The following is a 22,143-nucleotide window of genomic DNA, read 5'->3' as shown; positions in this document are numbered from 1 at the left end:
GGAACGAGTGGTTGGCCTGTCACAACCGTGTCTGTATTTTCTGTATTTAATTGTGCAATCTTAAAATAGTCAAACTTCTTAAAGCAGACACATGCAACAACATGCAAATGCAATAAAGAAAATATATATATATATATTACACATTCAATAAATGTCAATTTCTGAAAATATATTTAAATATGAGGCACACAAAAAAGGGTTATAAAACATAACAAATGCTTTACAGTCCTAAAAGACACCTGAGGGTCTCCACAACAAACCTACCCCACATTTCTCCCTCCCACACTTATGACTACATCATGTAGCAGTATTCATTGTCTAATTACACCGATTACTTTCAATGCAGTAGCTAGCGGCAGGACGTATCATGTATCGCAGGATGTACGTCGATTTGGGATCATGTGACCGGCGGTCAGCATCCCGGCACCAGGATCCCGGCCGCTAAAATGCCGTCAGGTGGCGAGTGCAGCTATGCCCCTTGCGGCCTCGCAGTGTTCGCCACGCTGCGGGCTCGGTGGCTCGCTGCGCTCAGCACAGGTTTTATTCCCACTCTAAGGGTGTGGTGGACACCAACGAGTGGGAATAGTCCCCATGTGTTTGCATTCCGACGGTCGGCATTTCAAGCGGTCAGGATCCCAGCGTGGGTATACTGACCGGCGGGATCCTGACCGGCGGTAACGTGACTACATCCCGACGTATCATGTATTGCATGTCCATCTATGGATTCAGGAGTGCAGAGGCAGACCCTGGTCTTGGCATTCCCTGAAAATGGGGCGATATGTCCCGATTTTCAGAAAAGCTGAACAACCCCGCCCCCAAACGGCCAGAACCTGTCAGTTTGGCTGTGGCTTTGGGGAACTGCAAGAGAAGCTGCAGAAGACCGTCCAGATTCCGTGCATGGACTGAACTTCTAACATCAGAGTGTTACCCAAACCATCGGGCACCACTCTGAATCAGGCTGCTCATTTAGCACACATCTGAGACACTATTATCAGGTCTATTAGAGTAGAGTTGTGCACATTGGAGCAGAAGGACACATGAGTTCTGCACAACTAATGCAACCCCAATGACTGTGTGTACTTTGGCCATTATGAGGTACAAATATTTAGCTTTAAATAGGGACTAGAGAGACATTTCAAACATCGGCGTGCCATAAGTATAGAATTTTTCACACAGTGAGCCTACGCAGATGTAATTAATCTACTTTACAATTCCTTGGTTTTTAATGTTCTGAGTAAGAGATGTTCTTTCATTTCTTTGCAAAAGCATTTTTTTCATGCTGACATTACACAATGTTTTTTGCCACTTTAAGTAACGGCACAAAAAGAACCTAGCAGCGAGTGAGTGGGCGGTTTATACAGAAACTGGGAAATGATTGCACTAATAGCACACGTTTCTGAAAGCTGGATTCTCCTGCACAGGTTTGTCTCGCATATTTTATCATAATCATCTATGAACAACTTTATGTATACACATCATTTCATTTTCATTCCAGAAAATGTGTATTAATTAAACTTTTGATCTTTTAGTTTATAGCAGAGAAGTTATACCGAGACACATTTACTTTACTGCAAGGGATCCTGGAATATGTTGACCCAAACGGCAATTAAAACTACAAGCATTTACCATCTATAGCACCACAATGTGATGCGGTTAAGACGTTGGAATGTCGGGATCCCGACAGTAAGAATACTGACGCCAGAATCCCAACACACGTTAAAATGCCAATGGCAGAATCAGTGCTATTTGTATTTAAGTTCACTCCAGATTTATCACAAACATATGCCAAAATGGCACCAATGACAGGTGGATGCTGAGACAGAACTGCACAGTACATTGCTGGGCTGAGACATAGTTAAATGAAAGTCCATTTGCGGAACGCATCATGCTGGATTTTGTACTGGCCATACTCCAAACCCAGGCACACACAACGGGAAGCATTCGATATCCCGGCACTCAGCATACCAGCGCCGGGATCCCAACAACTATTCTCCCTCTTGGGGTGTCCATGACACCCCTGAAGGGAGAATAAATAGCCTGGCGCATGTAGCGGGCCACCGTGCACGCAAGGGGCTCTTTTGCACTTGCCCCACTACCGGCATTCCGGCGGTCGGGATCCCAGCACCGGTATGCTGGGCGCTGGGATCTCAACAGCCGGGATATCGTAGTACACCCCACACAATTACAGCAAATACAGGGACATGCACATCTGATACCCCTTTTCCACCTACGAGCACGGGTCGCAGCCGGGTGCCTGACACGGGAGCTGCCCCCTGCTGCGACCCGTGCTCGGTCCCTTTCCCATCAGCAGTCACAACCCGGCATATGCCAGGTTGGTGACGCTTCTAGTGACGCGGCAGGGGCGGCGCAAGGAGATCACATGATCTCCCAGCGCTGCCCTTCCATACAGTGTAAACGGGAGCCGTGTCGCATCGACACGGCTCCCGTTTACACTACAACCCTACCCGGATCATTCCCGTGTCCTACCCAGGTAGATAGCCGGGTAGGATTCACGGGTCACTTGATCCGGGTTTACCCTTTTCCACTTGCAAAAAACACGGGTAAATGCGTGCCCCCGTGCATTTACCCATGTTTTTTGAGCTAGTGGAAAAGGGGTATAAGACAAATCTCCACTTGGAACCAAGTAGGCTTATCTGGGTTGTAGGCTCACGTTCTTATGCGAGCAAACTTCAGAGAGTGCTGGTAACAGAATGTGGACTGTGCAGAGTTGCACAGTTCTCTTTTTCAGAGGGATCTAGTGTTCTGTTATTGATGATGGCTTTAAATCAAGCATACAGATAGGCTCGGTATAGCCATGAGTATGTGTAGAACTCTACATTTGGTTGAAGAAATATATTAAGTTCAGTACATGCAAAGTGGCAGCAATTATGGCCAACTTGCATTCAACTCTGAAATCTGTAACTGATCATAGGTCTGTGTATGAATCCTCCAATGTATAAAATATTTAACAGGATTCACAACTTCCCCATATAATGATGAGTTCTTATGGGCAGGGCCCTCTGCTCTCTTCACTTACACTATTCATATATCATCCCCTTCAGCGATTCAGACACCGTTTGCTAACCCACATGTTGAGTACACGATCATTGAGTATTATATTGATTCCGACCCGTGACTTGCCACTGTATATTCCTGCTAGCCCACTGTCTTTTTATCTGTAATCCCTGTCTGTGATATTATTCTAAAGTTTTGTACTTATGCATTGGTCAGCCATTGTGTATTGTGTGGTGCCTAATAATAATAATAATAATAATAATAATAATAATATGAAAGTCAGTTGCTCATATGTATGAAACTGTGGGTTTCCTGTGAACTGTGCACCAACCCCATCTCTGCTTGACAGTTTAAGTACAATACAGGATATTTAGAATTTGGAGCAATTTGTTTTTTCTTTTTAATATTTTTAGATGTTCTGAGAAACAATGTGCTGCAAGACCAGTGAAAAGCTTAGTGATGTCAGCTCTCACTGACATTGTAGCATTCATCCAAAGTATGCTCCAGTTCTTTGCGTTAACTCCAAGGTGAAAAGAACTTTAATGGAGCATGAAATAAGGATAATAGATCTCTATTAAAATTGTGGGTACACTAAAATTGTTACAAAGTTGATGTCTAATTGTCTAAGGAAGGGAAGACTTTAGTTCCTGGAACACATTTACGAAATGCCATGAACCTGGAGACCATCTATTTAATCAGTGGGACCAGGGCTTCCATCAGAAATTGTAGGGCCCAGGAATTGTGTGTGCTCTCATCTGTCTCTGATGCCAGGACAAATGCTGCAATGATAATAATAATAATAATGGTGGCGGACGGTGGACCCTAATTGGTAAGTACATAAACTGTTTTTAGACTTCAAAAAAATATTCCCTGCATTTAATCTAAAGTGACACTCCTCGTTTATTGGTTATAATAAACTTGGGATGTGCACCTGAAATTTTTCGGGTTTTGTGTTTTGGTTTTGGGTTCGGTTCCGTGGCCGTGTTTTGGGTTCGAACACGTTTTGGCAAAACCTCACCGAATTTTTTTTGTCGGATTCGGGTGTGTTTTGGATTCGGGTGTTTTTTACAAAAAACCCTAAAAAACAGCTTAAATCATAGAATTTGGGGGTCATTTTGATCCCATAGTATTATTAACCTCAATAACCATAATTTCCACTCATTTTCAGTCTATTCTGAACACCTCACACCTCACAATATTATTTTTAGTCCTAAAATTTGCACCGAGGTCGCTGGATGGCTAAGTTAAGCGACACAAGTGGCCGACACAAACACCTGGCCCATCTAGGAGTGGCACTGCAGTGTCAGGCAGGATGGCCCTTCCAAAAAATACTCCCCAAACAGCACATGATGCAAAGAAAAAAAGAGGCGCAATGAGGTAGCTGTGTGAGTAAGCTAAGCGACCCTAGTGGCCGACACAAACACCTGGCCCATCTAGGAGTAGCACTGCAGTGCCAGGCAGGATGGCCCTTCCAAAAACTACTCCCCAAACAGCACATGACGCAAAGAAGAAAAAAAAGAGGCGCAATGAGGTAGCTGTGTGAGTAAGATAAGCGACCCAAGTGGCCGACACAAACACCTGGCCCATCTAGGAGTGGCACTGTAGTGTCAGGCAGGATGGCCCTTCCAAAAATTACTCCCCAAACAGCACATGACGCAAAGAAGAAAAAAAAGAGGCGCAATGAGGTAGCTGTGTGAGTAAGATAAGCGACCCAAGTGGCCGACACAAACACCTGGCCCATCTAGGAGTGGCACTGCAGTGTCAGGCAGGATGGCCCTTCCAAAAACTACTCCCCAAACAGCACATGACGCAAAGAAGAAAAAAAAGAGGCGCAATGAGGTAGCTGTGTGAGTAAGATAAGCGACCCAAGTGGCCGACACAAACATCTGGCCCATCTAGGAGTGGCACTGCAGTGTCAGGCAGGATGGCCCTTCCAAAAACTACTGAGGTAGCTGTGTGAGTTAGATAAGCGACCCAAGTGGCCGACACAAACACCTGGCCCATCTAGGAGTGGCACTGCAGTGTCAGGCAGGATGGCCCTTCCAAAAAATACTCCCCAAACAGCACATGACGCAAAGAAGAAGAAAAAGAGGCGCAATGAGGTAGCTGTGTGAGTAAGATAAGCGACCCAAGTGGCCGACACAAACACCTGGCCCATCTAGGAGTGGCACTGCAGTGTCAGGCAGGATGGCCCTTCCAAAAAATACTCCCCAAACAGCACATGACGCAAAGAAGAAAAAAAAGAGGCGCAATGAGGTAGCTGTGTGAGTAAGATAAGCGACCCAAGTGGCCGACACAAACACCTGGCCCATCTAGGAGTGGCACTGCAGTGTCAGGCAGGATGGCCCTACTAAAAAATACTCCCCAAACAGCACATGACGCAAAGAAAAATGAAAGAAAAAACAGGTGCAAGATGGAATTGTCCTTGGGCCCTCCCACCCACCCTTATGTTGTATAAACAGGACATGCACACTTTAACCAACCCATCATTTCAGCGACAGGGTCTGCCACACGACTGTGACTGAAATGACTGGTTGGTTTGGGCCCCCACCAAAAAAGAAGCAATCAATCTCTCCTTGCACAAACTGGCTCTACAGAGGCAAGATGTCCACCTCATCATCATCGTCCGATTCATCACCCCTTTCACTGTGTACATCCCCCTCCTCACAGATTATTAATTCATCCCCACTGGAATCCACCATCTCAGATCCCCGTGTACTTTCTGGAGGCAATTGCTGCTGGTGAATGTCTCCATGGAGTAATTGATTATAATTCATTTTAATGAACATCATCTTCTCCACATTTTCTGGAAGTAACCTCGTACGCCGATTGCTGACAAGGTGAGCGGCGGCACTAAACACTCTTTCGGAGTACACACTGGAGGGAGGGCAACTTAGGTAGAATAAAGCCAGTTTGTGCAAGGGCCTCCAAATTGCCTCTTTTCCCTGCCAGTATACGTACGGACTGTCTGACGTGCCTACTTGGATGCGGTCACTCATATAATCCTCCACCATTCTTTCAATGGTGAGAGAATCATATGCAGTGACAGTAGACGACATGTCAGTAATCGTTGGCAGGTCCTTCAGTCCGGACCAGATGTCAGCATCAGCAGTCGCTCCAGACTGCCCTGCATCACCGCCAGCGGGTGGGCTCGGAATTCGTAGCCTTTTCCTCGCACCCCCAGTTGCGGGAGAATGTGAAGGAGGAGATGTTGACAGGTCGCATTCCGCTTGACTTGACAATTTTCTCACCAGTGAATCCTTGTTAAGCGAATGAAGGGCTCCATCCACAAGTCCCACATGCTTAGCGGAATCACTCTGTTTTAGCTCCTCCTTCAATGCCTCCAGCTTCTTCTGCAAAAGCCTGATGAGGGGAATGACCTGACTCAGGCTGGCAGTGTCTGAACTGACTTCACGTGTGGCAAGTTCAAAGGGCAGCAGAACCTTGCACAACGTTGAAATCATTCTCCACTGCGCTTGAGACAGGTGCATTCCACCTCCTTTGCCTATATCGTAGCCAGATGTATAGGCTTGAATGGCCTTTTGCTGCTCCTCCATCCTCTGAAGCATATAGAGGGTTGAATTCCACCTCATTACCACCTCTTGCTTCAGATGATTGCAGGGCAGGTTCAGGTTTTTTTGGTGGTGCTCCAGTCTTCTGTACGCGGTGCCTGCACGCCGAAAGTGGCCCGCAATTCTTCTGGCCACCGACAGCATCCCTGTCGTTTTTTAAATAATTCTGCACCACCAAATTCAAGGTATGTGCAAAACATGGGACGTGCTGGAATTTGCCCAGATGTAATGCGCGCACAATATTGCTGGCGTTGTCCGATGTCACAAATCCCCAGGAGAGTCCAATTGGGGTAAGCCATTTTGCGATGATCTTCCTCAGTTGCCGTAAGAGGTTTTCAGCTGTGTGCATATTCTGGAAAGCGGTGATACAAAGCGTAGCCTACCTAGGAACGAGTTGGCGTTTGCGAGATCCTGCTACTGGTGCCGCCGCTGCTGTTCTTGCAGCGGGAGGCAATACATCTACCCAGTGGGCTGTCACAGTCATGTAGTCCTGAGTCTGCCCTGCTCCACTTGTCCACATGTCCGTGGTTAAGTGGACATTGGGTACAACTGCATTTTTTAGGACACTGGTGAGTATTTTTCTGACGTCCGTGTACATTCTCGGTATCGCATGCCTAGAGAAGTGGAACCTAGATGGTATTTGGTAACGGGGGCACACTGCCTCAATAAATTGTCTAGTTCCCTGTGAACTAACGGCGGATACCGGACGCATGTCTAACACCAACATAGTTGTCAAGGCCTCAGTTATCCGCTTTGCAGCAGGATGACTGCTGTGATATTTCATCTTCCTCGCAAAGGACTGTTGGACAGTCAATTGCTTACTGGAAGTAGTACAAGTGGTCTTCCGACTTCCCCTCTGGGATGACCATCGACTCCCAGCAGCAACAACAGCAGCACCAGCAGCAGTAGGCGTTACACGCAAGGATGCATCGAAGGAATCCCAGGCAGGAGAGGACTTGTCAGAATTGCCAGTGACATGGCCTGCAGGACTATTGGCATTCCTGGGGAAGGAGGAAATTGACACTGAGGGAGTTGGTGGGGTGGTTTGCGTGAGCTTAGTTACAAGAGGAAGGGATTTACTGGTCAGTGGACTGCTTCCGCTGTCGCCCAAAGTTTTTGAACTTGTCACTGACTTATGATGAATGCGCTGCAGGTGACGTATAAGGGAGGATGTTCCGAGGTGGTTAACGTCCTTACCCCTACTTATTACAGCTTGACAAAGGCAACACACGGCTTGACAAATGTTGTCTGCATTTCTGTTGAAATACTTCCACACCGAAGAGCTGATTTTTTTTGTATTTTCACCAGGCATGTCAATGGCCATATTCCTCCCACGGACAACAGGTGTCTCCCCGGGTGCCTGACTTAAACAAACCACCTCACCATCAGAATCCTCCTTGTCAATTTCCTCCCCAGCCCAAGCAACACCCATATCCTCATCCTGGTGTACTTCAACACTGACATCTTCAATTTCACTATCAGGAACTGGACTGCGGGTGCTCCATTCAACACTTGCAGGGGGCGTGCAATTGGTGGAAGGCGCAAGCTCTTCCCGTCCAGTGTTGGGAAGGTCAGGCATCGCAACCGACACAATTGGACTCTCCTTTGGGATTTGTGATTTCGAAGAACGCACAGTTCTTTGCTGTGCTTTTGCCGCAAGTCTTTTCTTTTTTCTAGCGAGAGGATGAGTGCTTCCATCCTCATGTGAAGCTGAACCACTAGCCATGAACATAGGCCAGGGCCTCAGCCGTTCCTTGCCACTCCGTGTCGTAAATGGCATATTGGCAAGTTTATGCTTCTCCTCAGACGCTTTTAATTTTGATTTTTGGGTCATTTTTTTACTGATCTTTTGTGTTTTGGATTTTACATGCTCTGTACTATGACATTGGGCATCGGCCTTGGCAGACGACGTTGATGGCATTTCATCGTCTCGGCCATGACTAGTGGCAGCAGCTTCAGCACGAGGTGGAAGTGGATCTTGATCTTTCCCTATTTTTTTAACCTCCACATTTTTGTTCTCCATATTTTGGGCACAACTAAAATCCACCACAGGTATACAATGTAGATGGATGGATAGTATAGTATTACTTATACTTATGGACGACGACTTACGACACAGAGGTAGGTACAGCCGTGGCCTACCGTACTGCTGCTTAGTGCTTATATATATGATATACTGTATAACGGACCTGGTGGACACTGTCAGAAGACTGCTAAACAAACTAGTATGAAGAAAGAAAAAAAAAACACCACAGGTATACAATGTAGATGGATGGATAGTATAGTATTACTTATACTTATGGACGACGAGTGCACTGACGACACAGAGGTAGGTACAGCCGTGGCCTACCGTACTGCTGCTTAGTGCTTATATATATGATATACTGTATAACGGACCTGGTGGACACTGTCAGCAGACTGCTAAACAAACTAGTATGAAGAAAGAAAAAAAAACACCACAGGTATACAATGTAGATGGATGGATAGTATAGTATTACTTATACTTATGGACGACGAGTGACGACACAGAGGTAGGTACAGCCGTGGCCTACCGTACTGCTGCTTAGTGCTTATATATATGATATTATACTGTATAACGGACCTGGTGGACAGTGTCAGCAGACTGCTAAACTAGTATGAAGAAAGAAAAAAAAACACCACAGGTATACAATGTAGATGGATGGATAGTATAGTATTACTTATACTTATGGACGACGAGTGACGACACAGAGGTAGGTACAGCCGTGGCCTACCGTACTGCTGCTTAGTGCTTATATATATGATATACTGTATAACGGACCTGGTGGACACTGTCAGCAGACTGCTAAACAAACTAGTATGAAGAAAGAAAAAAAAAACACCACAGGTATACAATGTAGATGGATGGATAGTATAGTATTACTTATACTTATGGACGACGAGTGCACTGACGACACAGAGGTAGGTACAGCCGTGGCCTACCGTACTGCTGCTTAGTGCTTATATATATGATATTATACTGTATAACGGACCTGGTGGACAGTGTCAGCAGACTGCTAAACTAGTATGAAGAAAGAAAAAAAAACACCACAGGTATACAATGTAGATGGATGGATAGTATAGTATTACTTATACTTATGGACGACGAGTGACGACACAGAGGTAGGTACAGCCGTGGCCTACCGTACTGCTGCTTAGTGCTTATATATATGATATACTATATAACGGACCTGGTGGACAGTGTCAGCAGACTGCTAAACTAGTATGAAGAAAGAAAAAAAAAACACCACAGGTATACAATGTAGATGGATGGATAGTATAGTATTACTTATACTTATGGACGACGAGTGACGACACAGAGGTAGGTACAGCCGTGGCCTACCGTACTGCTGCTTAGTGCTTATATATATGATATACTGTATAACGGACCTGGTGGACACTGTCAGCAGACTGCTAAACAAACTAGTATGACTATGAAGAAAGAAAAAAAAAACACCACAGGTATACAATGTAGATGGATGGATAGTATAGTATTACTTATACTTATGGACGACGAGTGCACTGACGACACAGAGGTAGGTACAGCCGTGGCCTACCGTACTGCTGCTTAGTGCTTAATTATATATATAATATACTGTATAACGGACCTGGTGGACACTGTCAGCAGACTGCTAAACAAACTAGCATGAAGAAATAAAAAAAAAACACCACAGTGTTTTTCAGGCAGACAAACGTATACTGGACTGGTGGTCACTGTCAGCAAAACTGTGCACTGTACTCCTGCTATAACTGCTCCCCAGTCCCCACAATTAGGCAGTGTGAGCAGTGCACTCAGCACAGATATATCATGCAGCAGTGCAGCACACTGAGTGAGCACAGATATGGTGGAGCGTTTTTTTTCAGGCAGAGAAACAACGGATTAAACTCAAAACCCTGCACTGTACTCCCTAACAGCTGCTCCCCGTCCCCAATCCTCCCCACAATTAAAACTAAGTCACTCAGTTTTTTTTTTCTAATACAACGGAGAGGACGCCAGCCACGTCCTCGCCCTATCAATCTCAATGCACGTGTGAAAAATGGCGGCGACGCGCGGCTCCTTATATAGAATCCGAGTCTCGCGAGAATCCGACAGCGGGATGATGACGTTCGGGCGCGCTCGGGTTAACCGAGCAAGGCGGGAGGATCCGAGTCGCTCGGACCCGTGTAAAAAAAAGGTGAAGTTCGGGCGGGTTCGGATTCCGAGGAACCGAACCCGCTCATCACTATGTAAAATATACTGTGGGATCCTAATCAACTATGGAAACGTAACAATTGGATCGTGATTCTACTGGAGTTTCAGTGCACAATGCACAAGCGGACTGAGGGGGAAACTCAGACTGCATTGCTGCAGCGGCAGCGATCGCAGTCTCTCTGAATTACTTTGTGGAGTGAGCATGCTGCGCTTGCGCACCCCGGGAGCCTAGTGAGATGCTATCAGCATCTTAGGGCTGCAATCGCCTCTGCCTGATTGACAGGCAGAGGCGGTCAAGGTGCGGAAGGGGGCGTGCCATTGGCGTTAGAATGCCGTTGGTGGGGCGCGGTCCACCGTTTGGGGAGTGGGCTGCGGCGGCTGCATGATGTCACACGCAGCCGCTGCGACCCAGGACACGGCGAGTAGCGGCACTACAAAAGCATACCCGCCTTGCGTTGCTTTTGTACCCCTGTTGGGGGGGGGGGCTGACATGCGGGGCAGACCAGCCCTGTGCTGGGCGTCCTCCCGCATGTCTGTGAAACTGATCGTAGATGTGCTAAATGTGCCAGATCTGATTTAGGCCCAATTACATCAAAGTCAATGGTTATCCTGTTGTTAGTGAATCAGTAGTTTCAGGGGTTTATGCACTAAGGTGGTGATTCAGAGTTGATTGTAGATGAGCTAAATATAGCACATCTATGATCAGATTCTCAGACATGCGGGGCTAGTCCGACCCGCATGTCTGGCTCTGCCCCCTTTCCCGCAAGGGTGCAAAAGCATCGCATGGCGGCTCTCTCTGTATGTTGAGTCCGGTGTGTCCCTCGTTAAAACTGGAAGTAGAGGGGGAAAATATAAGCTACCAATAGCTTTGTCTATTTAACTCTCATCACTTTGATGGGTAGACTTTGTCAGGGTAATGATAAGCTCTGACAGCAGAGAATGGGGGCAAAAACGGATAGACAAAGACGGCTTATGGAGGGCAAAAACTGGTGGTTGGTAACTAGGATTATTTAAATTGGTGACTGGTTGCTGTTTATTCCTCTTTCTGTACCTCTAGCCGGGGGCATACCTAGACTTTCATGGGTCCCATAGCAAAATTTTGAAAGGGCCCCATAGCATTCCACGAGAACGTGAGGGGGTTTGGAGTCGTATATATATATATATATATATATATATATATAATTCAGAGATTATACCGGCACTCCAAAAGATATGTAAAGTTTCTTTGCTGCGGTGCCCTCCAGGTCAACAAATGACAAAGATAGATTGAAGAAATTGGTGGCACTCAAGCAGGCTAGTAGATGCAAAGAAGATGTCCCTTTATTTGCCTACATGTTTCGGGGAAACTCCCCGTCCTCAGGGGAGCCCTGAGGACGGGGAGTTTCCCCGAAACATGTAGGCAAATAAAGGGACATCTTCTTTGCATCTACTAGCCTGCTTGAGTGCCACCAATTTCTTCAATCTATATATATATATATATATATATATATAGTAGGCAATAAGGTAAGCGGCACTCCAAGTCTGTTTAAAAATTCAAGTGTATTACACACAAAACATGATCCGACGTTTCGGGGTCCAAGCGCCCCTTTGTCAAGGTGAACAATTTTTCTATATATATATATATATATATATATAAAATGTGTACAAAAAAAAACTTTTAAAAATCAACTCACTGGGCTGGAGGGGGTTCTATGTTGGGGGGAGTGAAATGTGGCAGTGTGGGCTGCTTGGGGAAGGAAGGCGGGGAGGCACTGGGCTGGCAGGGTGTGAGGCACTGAGATGGGGGGAGGGTCAGTGAGCAGGTGGGGCCACTAGACTGGTGGGGGGTGTTTTATGTGGAGGACATTGGGCTGGAGTGGGTTCTAGGTGGGGGGGCAGTGGGCTGGCAGGGTGCGAGAAACAGAGATGGGAGGGGGCTGACGTGCATGTCGCAGCTAGAGAGCCCTCTGTGTACAGGGTCTAGGGACACACGCACACACATTGTACCGGGTCCAGGGTCACATACACACATTGTACAGAGTCCAGGAGCACACACACACACACATTCGTTCGCAATTTTACTATGCTAAGATTCACTCCCAGTAGGCGGCGGCTTAGCGTGTGCAAAGCTGCTAAAAGCAGCTTGCGAGCGAACAACTCGGAATGACCCCCATGAATCAGGCCCTAAAGGTGGGTACACACTAGGCGATGTGCTTGGTGAGCCAAATCGCCTAGTGTGTCCCCCTCCAGCGCCACCCCGACGGCAGGCATGCTCTATGCTAGAGATATCGCACAGTGACGTTGGGGGTCATTCCGAGTTGATCGCTTGCTAGCTGTTTTTAGCAGCCGTGCAAACACATAGTCGCCACCCACGGGGGAGTGTATTTTTGCTTTGCAAGTGTGCGAACGCCTGTGCAGCCGAGCTGTGCAAAAACATTTTGTGCAGTTTCAGAGTAGGTCTGAAATTACTCAGCCCTTGCGATCACTTCAGTCTTTTTGGTTCCGGAAATCACGTCACACACCCGCCCTCCAAACGCCCGGACACGCCTGTGTTTTCCCTACCACTCCCAGAAAACAGTCAGTTGACACCCATAAACGCCCTCTTTCTGTCAATCTACTTGCGATCGGCTGTGCATATGGATTCTTCGTTAACTCCACAGCTCAGCAACGATCCGCATTGTACCCGTACGACGCGTGTGCGCATTCTGGTGCATACGCATGCGCAGTAGAGACCTGATCACAGCGCAGCGAAAATCGTCAGTGTGCGATCAACTCGTAATGACCCCGTTATGCTGTGGTTGGCCTGAGCATGCAGCTTTGGACGATGAGTCCAAATTGAGCTGCATGCATGGCCGTTACCAAGGGTCCTTAACGACCTGCGGGGCCGCGCATCACTCGTCATTTACAGTGTACACACAAGTTAATATACTGTAGTAAACTACGTTACTCAGGAAGGGTCAAAATGAGCGACGTTGTTTAGTTTATCGACTAGTGTGTACTGGCCTCAAGACTCACAGATAAACAGTGATATTGTACACATTGGCATTAAAATAACAAAACATATAAAATGTACATTTTATTAAAAACCAAATACTCATTATTGATATATATATATATATATATAGAGAGAGAGAGAGAGAGAGAGAGAGAGAGAGAGAGAGAAATAATTAGAATATGTATTTATTTAATAGTGTCGCTTTTAAAATCTCTTTGAAATAATATAGAGGAGGATTACACATTTAGGTCCCGATATAGGGTGGAGCAATTGCAGCACAGTGGTTAAAGTGGGCCGGAACGGGGCAGAACTGCGTTCCGTCACCTCTAATTGCAGGTGGAACCAGTTCCGCCTCCGCCCAGCCACAGCATCATTGTAAAGGTGACTCCATTTTAAAGGTGGCAGCGGCCGCCAGCCAATCCCGGCTCGTGGACCGGCTGCAGCACCAATCAAAAAAAGGGGCGGCTTTTTTAAAATCTGGCATGAGCCAATCACAGCTCGCAGACCGCCAGCGAATGAGAAGCCGCCAAGTGGCAGCTTCTCATTAGCTGGCGGTCTGGGAGCCATGAATGGCGCACAATCGGCGCCAGATTCAAAGTGCTTCCTCGCTTCTTTTCAATAGCAGTTGATCCGTGAGCCAGTACTGTCTGGCGGCCGCTGCCAGCATTACACCACAGCCGGGACCTGATGCTCCAGGCCACGGCCACTGAAGCAGTGGGTGAGATGGGGAGGGAGTGAGAGGAGCAGGGGGTGAGATGGGGAGGGGGTGAGAGAAGCAGGGGGTGAGATGGGGAGGGAGTGAGAGGAGCAGGGGGTGAGATGGAAAGGGAGTGAGAGGTGCAGGGGCTGAGATGGGGAGGGAGTGAGAGGTGCAGGGGGTGAGATGGGGAGGGAATGAGAGGTGCAGGGGGTGAGATGGAGAGGGAGTGAGAGGTGCAGGGGGTGAGATGGGGAGGGGGTGAGAGGTGCAGGGGTTGAGTTGGGGGAGTGAGAGGAGCAGGGGGTGAGATGGAGGAGGGAGTGAGAGGTGCAGGGGGTGAGATGGGGGAGTGAGAGGTGCAAGGGTGGGGGGTGAGATGGGGAGTGAGTGAGAGGTGCAGGGGGTGAGATGGGGAGTGAGTGAGAGGTGCAGGGGGTGAGATGGGGGAGTGAGGCACAGGGAGTGAGAGGTGTAGGGGGTAAGTAAAGGAGAGAAAGGTTCAGTTGATCAGACACAAAGGAGAGCATATAGGGAGTAAGGCCGCAGTGGCGTAACTACTGCCCCCGCAGCCCTCGCGGTGGCTTTGGGGCGAGGGGCTGCGGGGGCGCCGCCACTGATTTAGAGCAGATTGACATGCGGACGAACGTCCGCATGTCAATCTGTTGTCACTAGCCCCCCGCTGTGAAGTAGGGACACGGAGGGCACAGCGTGCGCCTCTCCTGTGTCCCTCTGAGTCTCCGGCGTGTCGGGGGCGTGTCCTATGAAAAGGGGGCGTGGCTTCGCGGAGGACCCGCGATCGCGGGCCACGCCCCCGTTTCGTCACTGAGGGGGCATGCCCAGCGCTCTGTGAGCTGCTGGCATGCCCTCTCTCCCACTGTCTGCGCTGAATAGACGCTGTGCGCATGCGCACAGCGTCTATTCACTACTGCTCTGCTATGCAGAGCAGTGACTGTAGGAGCCTCCCAACTGCCCCCCCCATCGCGGGACACTGCGGGAGGTATGCATATATGGCACTGGGGGGGCACTGAGGGGGCATATATGGAACAGGGGGGGGGCACTGAGGGGGCATATATGGCCTGAGGGGGCATATATGGCACTGGGGTGGCACTGAGGGGCATATATGGCACTGAGGGGGCATATATGGCACTGGGGGCACTGAGGGGTCATATATGGCACTGGGGGGGCACAGAGGGGTCATATATGGCACTGAGGGGGCATATATGGCACTGCGGGGGGCACTGAGGGGGCATATATGGCACTGAGGGGGCATATATGGCACTGGGGGGCACTGAGGGCATATATGGCACTGGGGGGCACTGAGGGGGCATAGATGGCACTGGGGGGCACTGAGGGGGCATATATGGCACTGGGGAGGCACTGAGGGGGCATATATGGCACTGAGGGGGCATATATGGCACTGGTGGGGCACTGAGGGGGCATATATGGCACTGGGGGGGCACTGAGGGGGCATATATGGCACTGGGGGGTACTGAGGGGGCATATATGGCACTGGGGGGCACTGAGGGGGCATATATGGCACTGGGGAGGCACTGAAAGGGGCATATATGGCACTGGGGGGGCACTGAGGGGGCATATATGGCACTGTATGTGTACCTGGCACATGGGGGGCTATATTTGGCACTGGGGGCACGTGAGCACCTGGCATTGTGGGGGAATATCTGGCACTGGGGGCATATGTGGCACTGGGGGGAGAGGCTATATTTGGCACTGGGGGCATGTGAGTACCTGGCACCGTGGGGGAATATCTGGCACTGAGGACATATGTGGCACTGGGAGCACAGCCCTAGCAACAAGCACTACCCCCTAGCAATGAGCATGACACCCAGTGCATGAAACCTCTGGCATCGAGCATGACACCGAGTGCATGAAACACCTGGCAACGAGCATGGCACCCTGAGCATGAAAACCCCTGGCACCGTGCATGGAACCAAGAACATGAAACCCCTGGCAACGAGCAGGTAATTTAAAAGTAATTAGAAGCCTTAATGTAGGACTTAATGTGTAATGGGCATTACGGTGTGTGGCATAATGTATCACGGACATTGCGGTGTGTGTCAGAATGTGTCACAGGCATTACGGTGTGTGGCAAACTATATCACGGGCATTGTGGTATGTGGTATAATGTCTCAGGGGCATTGCAGTGTGGCATAGGGTATAACGGGCATTGCGGTATGTGTCACAGGCATTACGGTGTATGGTATACTAGATCACGGGCATTGTGGTATGTGGTATAATGTCTCAGGGTCATTGCAGTGTGTGGCATAATGTATAATGGGCATTGCGGTGTGTGGCATAATGTGTCAGGCATTACGGTGTCTGTATACTATATCACGGGCATTGTGGTATGTGGTATAATGTCTCAGGGTCATTGCAGTGTGGCATAATGTATAACGGGCATTGCGGTGTGTGTCATAATGTATCACGGACATTGCGGTGTGTGGTATACTATATCATGGGCATTGTGGTATGTGGTATAATGTCTCAGGTTCATTGCAGTGTGTGTCATAATGTATCACGGACATTGCGGTGTGTGTCATAATGTATCACGGACATTGCGGTGTGTGGTATACTATATCATGGGCATTGTGGTATGTGCTATAATGTATCAGGGGCATTGCAGTGTGTAGCATAATGTATAACGGGCATTGCGATTCCTGTCATAATGTGTCACAGACATTACGGTGTGTGGCATAATGTGTCGGGGGCATTACGGTGTGTGCATATTGTGTCATGTGCATTATTGTGTGTGGCATAATGTCTGAGGGCCTTTGCAGTATGTGGCATAATGTATACTGGGCATTACTATAAGGAGGAAAAATGACAAATAATGGAAGGGGCATGAATCAGGATTATTTTTCTTTCCTGTGGTGGCTAACGTCTGGGCGTGCAGGTTGCAAAACTGGGGTATAAGGTAGTCTATTCCTGCAATGCCACGCCTCTTTATGCGAAGCCGTGCCCATTTAAACAAAACCACGCCCCTTTTTGGCGCCAATTATGGGGGGGGGGGGGGGGGCGCCAAAGAATTTTTTGGCTTGGGGGAGAAAAATTTCTAGTTACGCCACTGAGTAAGGGATACCTAGGATGAAGATATGGACTCATGAGGAGAGTGACAGAAAAAGTAAACAAGAAAGCAGAAGGGACACATAGAAGACATAAGAGAGGTGAGCAAAGGTTGTTCCATATATACTGCTATATTGTGAATCAAATCTAAAATTAGGAGGGAGAGGGCACTGCTGTGGGCATTGTGTGTGTGTAAGTGGCTCTGCTGTTGTGGGCATTGTGTGTGTAAAGGGCACTAGTATGTGGGGTGGGCAATGTGAATAAGATTGTGCTACTGTGAGGAATTATTTTGAATTGGTGGTACTCTTGTGTGGCCATGTCCCTTCCTTGTGAGGCCACACCCCTTTCTGCGGTGGCACGCACTAAGCCAAAGGGGTCGCGGGCGAGGTGAGTTCCCCCACCTCTCCAGGACCACTTTAAGCCCTGTTGCAGCATATAAAATGGGACTTTGCTGTAACATCCTGTTACAGTTAGGATAGTGGCGTAAGTTCGTCACAGATGCCCGGAGGCAGGCTAAATATTGGTGCCCCCTCTCGTTATATATAGATAAATATACGTATGGATGGATAGATAGATAGATAGATAGATAGATAGATAGATAGATAGATAGATAGATAGATAGATAGATAGATAGAATGAATATATATAGATAAAATATATATGTGTATATGGAATGTTCTGGATATAAAAATAGGTATATACAGTATATATACATTTCATTTGTCACTTATTTTAAATCAAACATTTCTTAGCAGTCATACCCAGGATTAGAGCCCATGACATGTTACACTGAAGGCAGGCACATTACTGATAAAGCTATTTGCTCCTGCTGCTTAGCAAGCCTGCAGATTCTAACTATATGAACCCACAACCTATTACACTGGAAACAGGCACCTTACTTATGGAGCTATTTGCTCCTGTACAGTAAGTGTGAGAATTCTAACTACTGGTTATGAAGTTACTTTTAATTGTCGGAGAAGTAACTTCATATAGTTAGTATTCTCATGCTTTCTATGGTTCCGGTATGAATGGTCGACCATGTTATGGTCGACAGTCATTAGGTCGACCACTATTGGTCGACATTGACATGGTCGACATTGACACATGGCCGACACATGAAAATGGTCGACACGTGAAAGGTCGACACATGAAAAGGTCGACACATGAAAAAGTCGACATGATTTTTTAAACTTTTTTTGGTGTCGTTTTTTGCGTAAAGTGACTGGGAACCCCAATTAGTGCACCGCGTCCCCTCGCATGGCTCGATTCGCTCGCCATGCTTCGGGCATGGTGCCTTCGCTCCGCTACCGCTTCGCTCGGCACAGATTACCGTTCCAATCGTAGTCCACGTGGATCGTAAAGTATGGAAAAGTTCCCCGAAAGAAAAAAAAGTTAAAAAACTCATGTCGACCTTTTCATGTGTCGACCTTTCATGTGTCGACCATTTTCATGTGTCGACCATGTGTCCATGTCGACCATGTCAATGTCGACCAATAGTGGTCGACCTAATGACATAACATGGTCGACCATGTGAACGGATACCGCTTTCTATATAGGATCAAATAGCTTAATCAGCAAGGTGTCTGCTTCCAGTGTAATAGGTTGTGGGTTTTAATCCTGGGTATGAAACTTATAAAATGTGTATCTATAATAAAATGGGTGTGACTTACTTGTAAGGTGCAGGGAGGAAGAGATAGTAGCAACTATCAATTAACTTAATTAAATGGTGTTGCTGAACACACGGAACGGAGGGGAGAGGTGCCCCCCTACAGAGCAGGAACCTGGCGGCAGCCGACTCCGTTGTCTCCCACAGTTACGCCTCTGAGTTAGGGTTTTATAAGTATCTTCACTTGCGTTCATTTATGCTTGGCAAGGCCTTTCCAGGTGCATGCAGGTCCAAGCTGAGTAGAGTTATACTACATTAGACTAGTTAAACTTGGCCATTTGGAAGGCATATATATTGTGTCACAATGGCTTGCTGTAAAGATACCTACTGCATCTCTCTACTTCCTAAAATAAATAAATTAATGTAAATTAATTAATTAATTAATTTAAAAATAGTTTTTTTTACTGTTTGGCCCCCCTTATGTGGGAGCATATAGTCCCTTTACAGAGTGGTAATCATCATGAAGCAATGCCAGGCTACATTGATCACAGTGTAGGTTCCTCCCTGTCACAAATGTGAAACAGCCTGAGGCTGGTCAGCCTGGTACTTCCACAAACTCCAGTATACTATTGCAGCTACTGGCAGTTATGGGCATGCTGGCAGTTGTAGTCCTACAATCACCAGCATGCCCAATCAGAATGGCTACCTGGCCTTTTCAGAACTCCTATTTCCACATTAGTGCCCCAATAGTTATTTTTTTCCCTTGAGGCTATTACCTTGGCACCCAGGATGAGCACAGTGCTCTTTGACCCTGGTGAAGGGGCCTGTGTGTTTTTTGAGGATGACAGATTTTCATAAGAATTTCAGTTCTATGCCGACTGGGCTGTTTTCACAATATGACATGAGTAACCATACAGCAGCTCTCCCTACTATAGTGTGTGACCAGTACAGTTTTTGGCAGCACCTGGTGCAGGTTATTACTTTTGCAGGTAGACCCTTAACTATACCCTTGCTTTTGTGGCAGTAAGCTCAGTCTACAGCAATGGTTCTGAAGGTCAACATATACTAAAGACAAGTGTTATCCCAGCCTTCATTACAAAATAATAATCATTGACTTTATGCTGAAAAACGTATGGTATATAGACAACTGACAACTTACTTTCTGGTGCTTCTAATGCCAGATAGGATCCCGTAACAAACCGATGAACAAGAGCAGATTTTCCACTTTTAATATTACCCACAACTCCCTAAGAGAGAAAGAAAAATATTTTAACTTGTTTGAGTTGTAATTCAGATTTCTTCCAAAAGATGATGACACAAACATGGCAATATGTATACTGTACTTGGTACAATTTCTATTATGAAAGTGTTGGGAAAGAGTAGTTCAGTGGTGTAGGACACAAGATGGCTTTGGGGAAAGGGGACTTGGGTTAGTGCAGGGTAATGGGTTTCCATTACTCCCCCTTCTCCCTTTTTCCCTGGGTTATTACCAACAGGAATATGTACGCTACAGTGAGAAATGTGCAACATTTTATGGCTGAATGCAGAATGAGATTAATATTTAATTGAACAGTATGGACAATGTGACTAATCTCTAGATCTCTCCAACCCTTCTGTCACATTAAAATTGTTATATCGATTCTGTGTTCAACCATGAAATCCCCATTGTAATATGCTCTAATCGGTGATGAAATGGAGCAGTTCCCTGGTCTCCCAATGCCATATTAGGGAAATCAGAGAACGAAAATGCTGATCTGTAACCAGTGATGATCTGTGATCTGCTTGGAAATCGGGGTAATTCTGAATGTTAAAAATTACAGATTTGCCGATCCCAAACATGTTTAGGTTAGGGTCGGAAAATCTGGGAATTCTAACATATATATCGGTAGATAGGGGAATCTGGGAAATGCAGTAAACCCTACAATGTCACAACACGGCATCTGCAATCTGGTTGTTCCATTTCTGTACCTTTCTAGTACCCCTTTCACACCAAGCCCTGACCCGGGATATTGACCCAGGTTGTGAAGGCAAAGGTTGAACCTGGGACTGACCTGGGTCCAGTCTGCAATATGAACATGGTTTTAAGCAACTGGACACTGCTTGAACCAGTGTTCAATAATCCAGGTTGGACCTGGGTTCTTGGTGTGAAAGGGGTATAAATTATGCTTTCTGGCACTGAATGGCACTGGATATTACAATTGGAATGCTAAAGTTAGCTCCTTTATGTTACATAAAAATTGTACTTACAGTACTATATAAAAATCAATTTAAAAAACTTTCAGGTCAATAATAAAAAATCTGGGCTTGCACGACCTTTTGGCCATTTAAAAAAAAAAACAAGCTAGTTCTGGGTTGTAATTCTGTCTGTAAAAAATCTTAGTTGATATTACTAGTTAATAGGCATTAGTGTCTAAAGCCAAGGGTTGTGGTTTCAAGTTTTCTCTTCAAAATCCTGATGAAACTATTTTACTTGATTATGTCAATTATAAATATAGCTTGTGATCACAAAGCATAACTTTCCAGAAATACTTGTTTAAGATTATCATACAGAAAATAAATGACAGTAAGTAGCATGACCAGGTCAAGATCAGAAAAAGCAATATGTTCTAGGAAAGATGAAGAGGTTAGCAATCTCTATTAAATAATCACTGCATGTTTGTTGCTTTTAGAAACATTGTATAATCTTGTTAAAGAAAGTACTGTATGTTCAGCAAGAGTTTTAATACATGGAATAAATACTGCTTTTAATGTACATAGGGATATGTAAGGGAAATTAAAAGACTCTGCATTAAGATATTCAGAAAATTGCAGTAGGCAATAACAGATAAATAACAGACATACATGGGCTATAATGTCACATAGGCTATATGCACAGTCACAGTCATACGTAGGCTATAATGTCACATAGGCTATATGCACAGTCATACATAGGCTATAATGTCACATAGGCTATATGCACAGTCACAGTTATACGTAGGCCATAAT

At 46.6% G+C, this 22,143-nt stretch overlaps 1 protein-coding gene across 2 annotated transcripts in view; it reads right to left on the bottom strand.

Moving 5' to 3' along the window:
- The window catches only part of AGAP2 (ArfGAP with GTPase domain, ankyrin repeat and PH domain 2), a 355,861-nt gene that overhangs the window by 152,564 nt on the left and 181,154 nt on the right, over window positions 1–22,143 (bottom strand). For both annotated transcript variants that reach the window (XM_063952311.1, XM_063952312.1), the window contains exon 3: window positions 20,318–20,405. In XM_063952311.1, the coding sequence (XP_063808381.1) occupies window positions 20,318–20,405 (88 nt within the window). The remainder of the gene's footprint in view (window positions 1–20,317; window positions 20,406–22,143) is intronic.

This window comes from Pseudophryne corroboree, chromosome 2 (genome assembly GCF_028390025.1).
Source record: "Pseudophryne corroboree isolate aPseCor3 chromosome 2, aPseCor3.hap2, whole genome shotgun sequence".
NCBI classification, from domain to species: Eukaryota; Metazoa; Chordata; class Amphibia; order Anura; family Myobatrachidae; genus Pseudophryne; species Pseudophryne corroboree.
The sequence above is the reverse complement of the archived record's forward strand: the minus strand, read 5'-3'. Positions and strand labels throughout refer to the sequence as shown.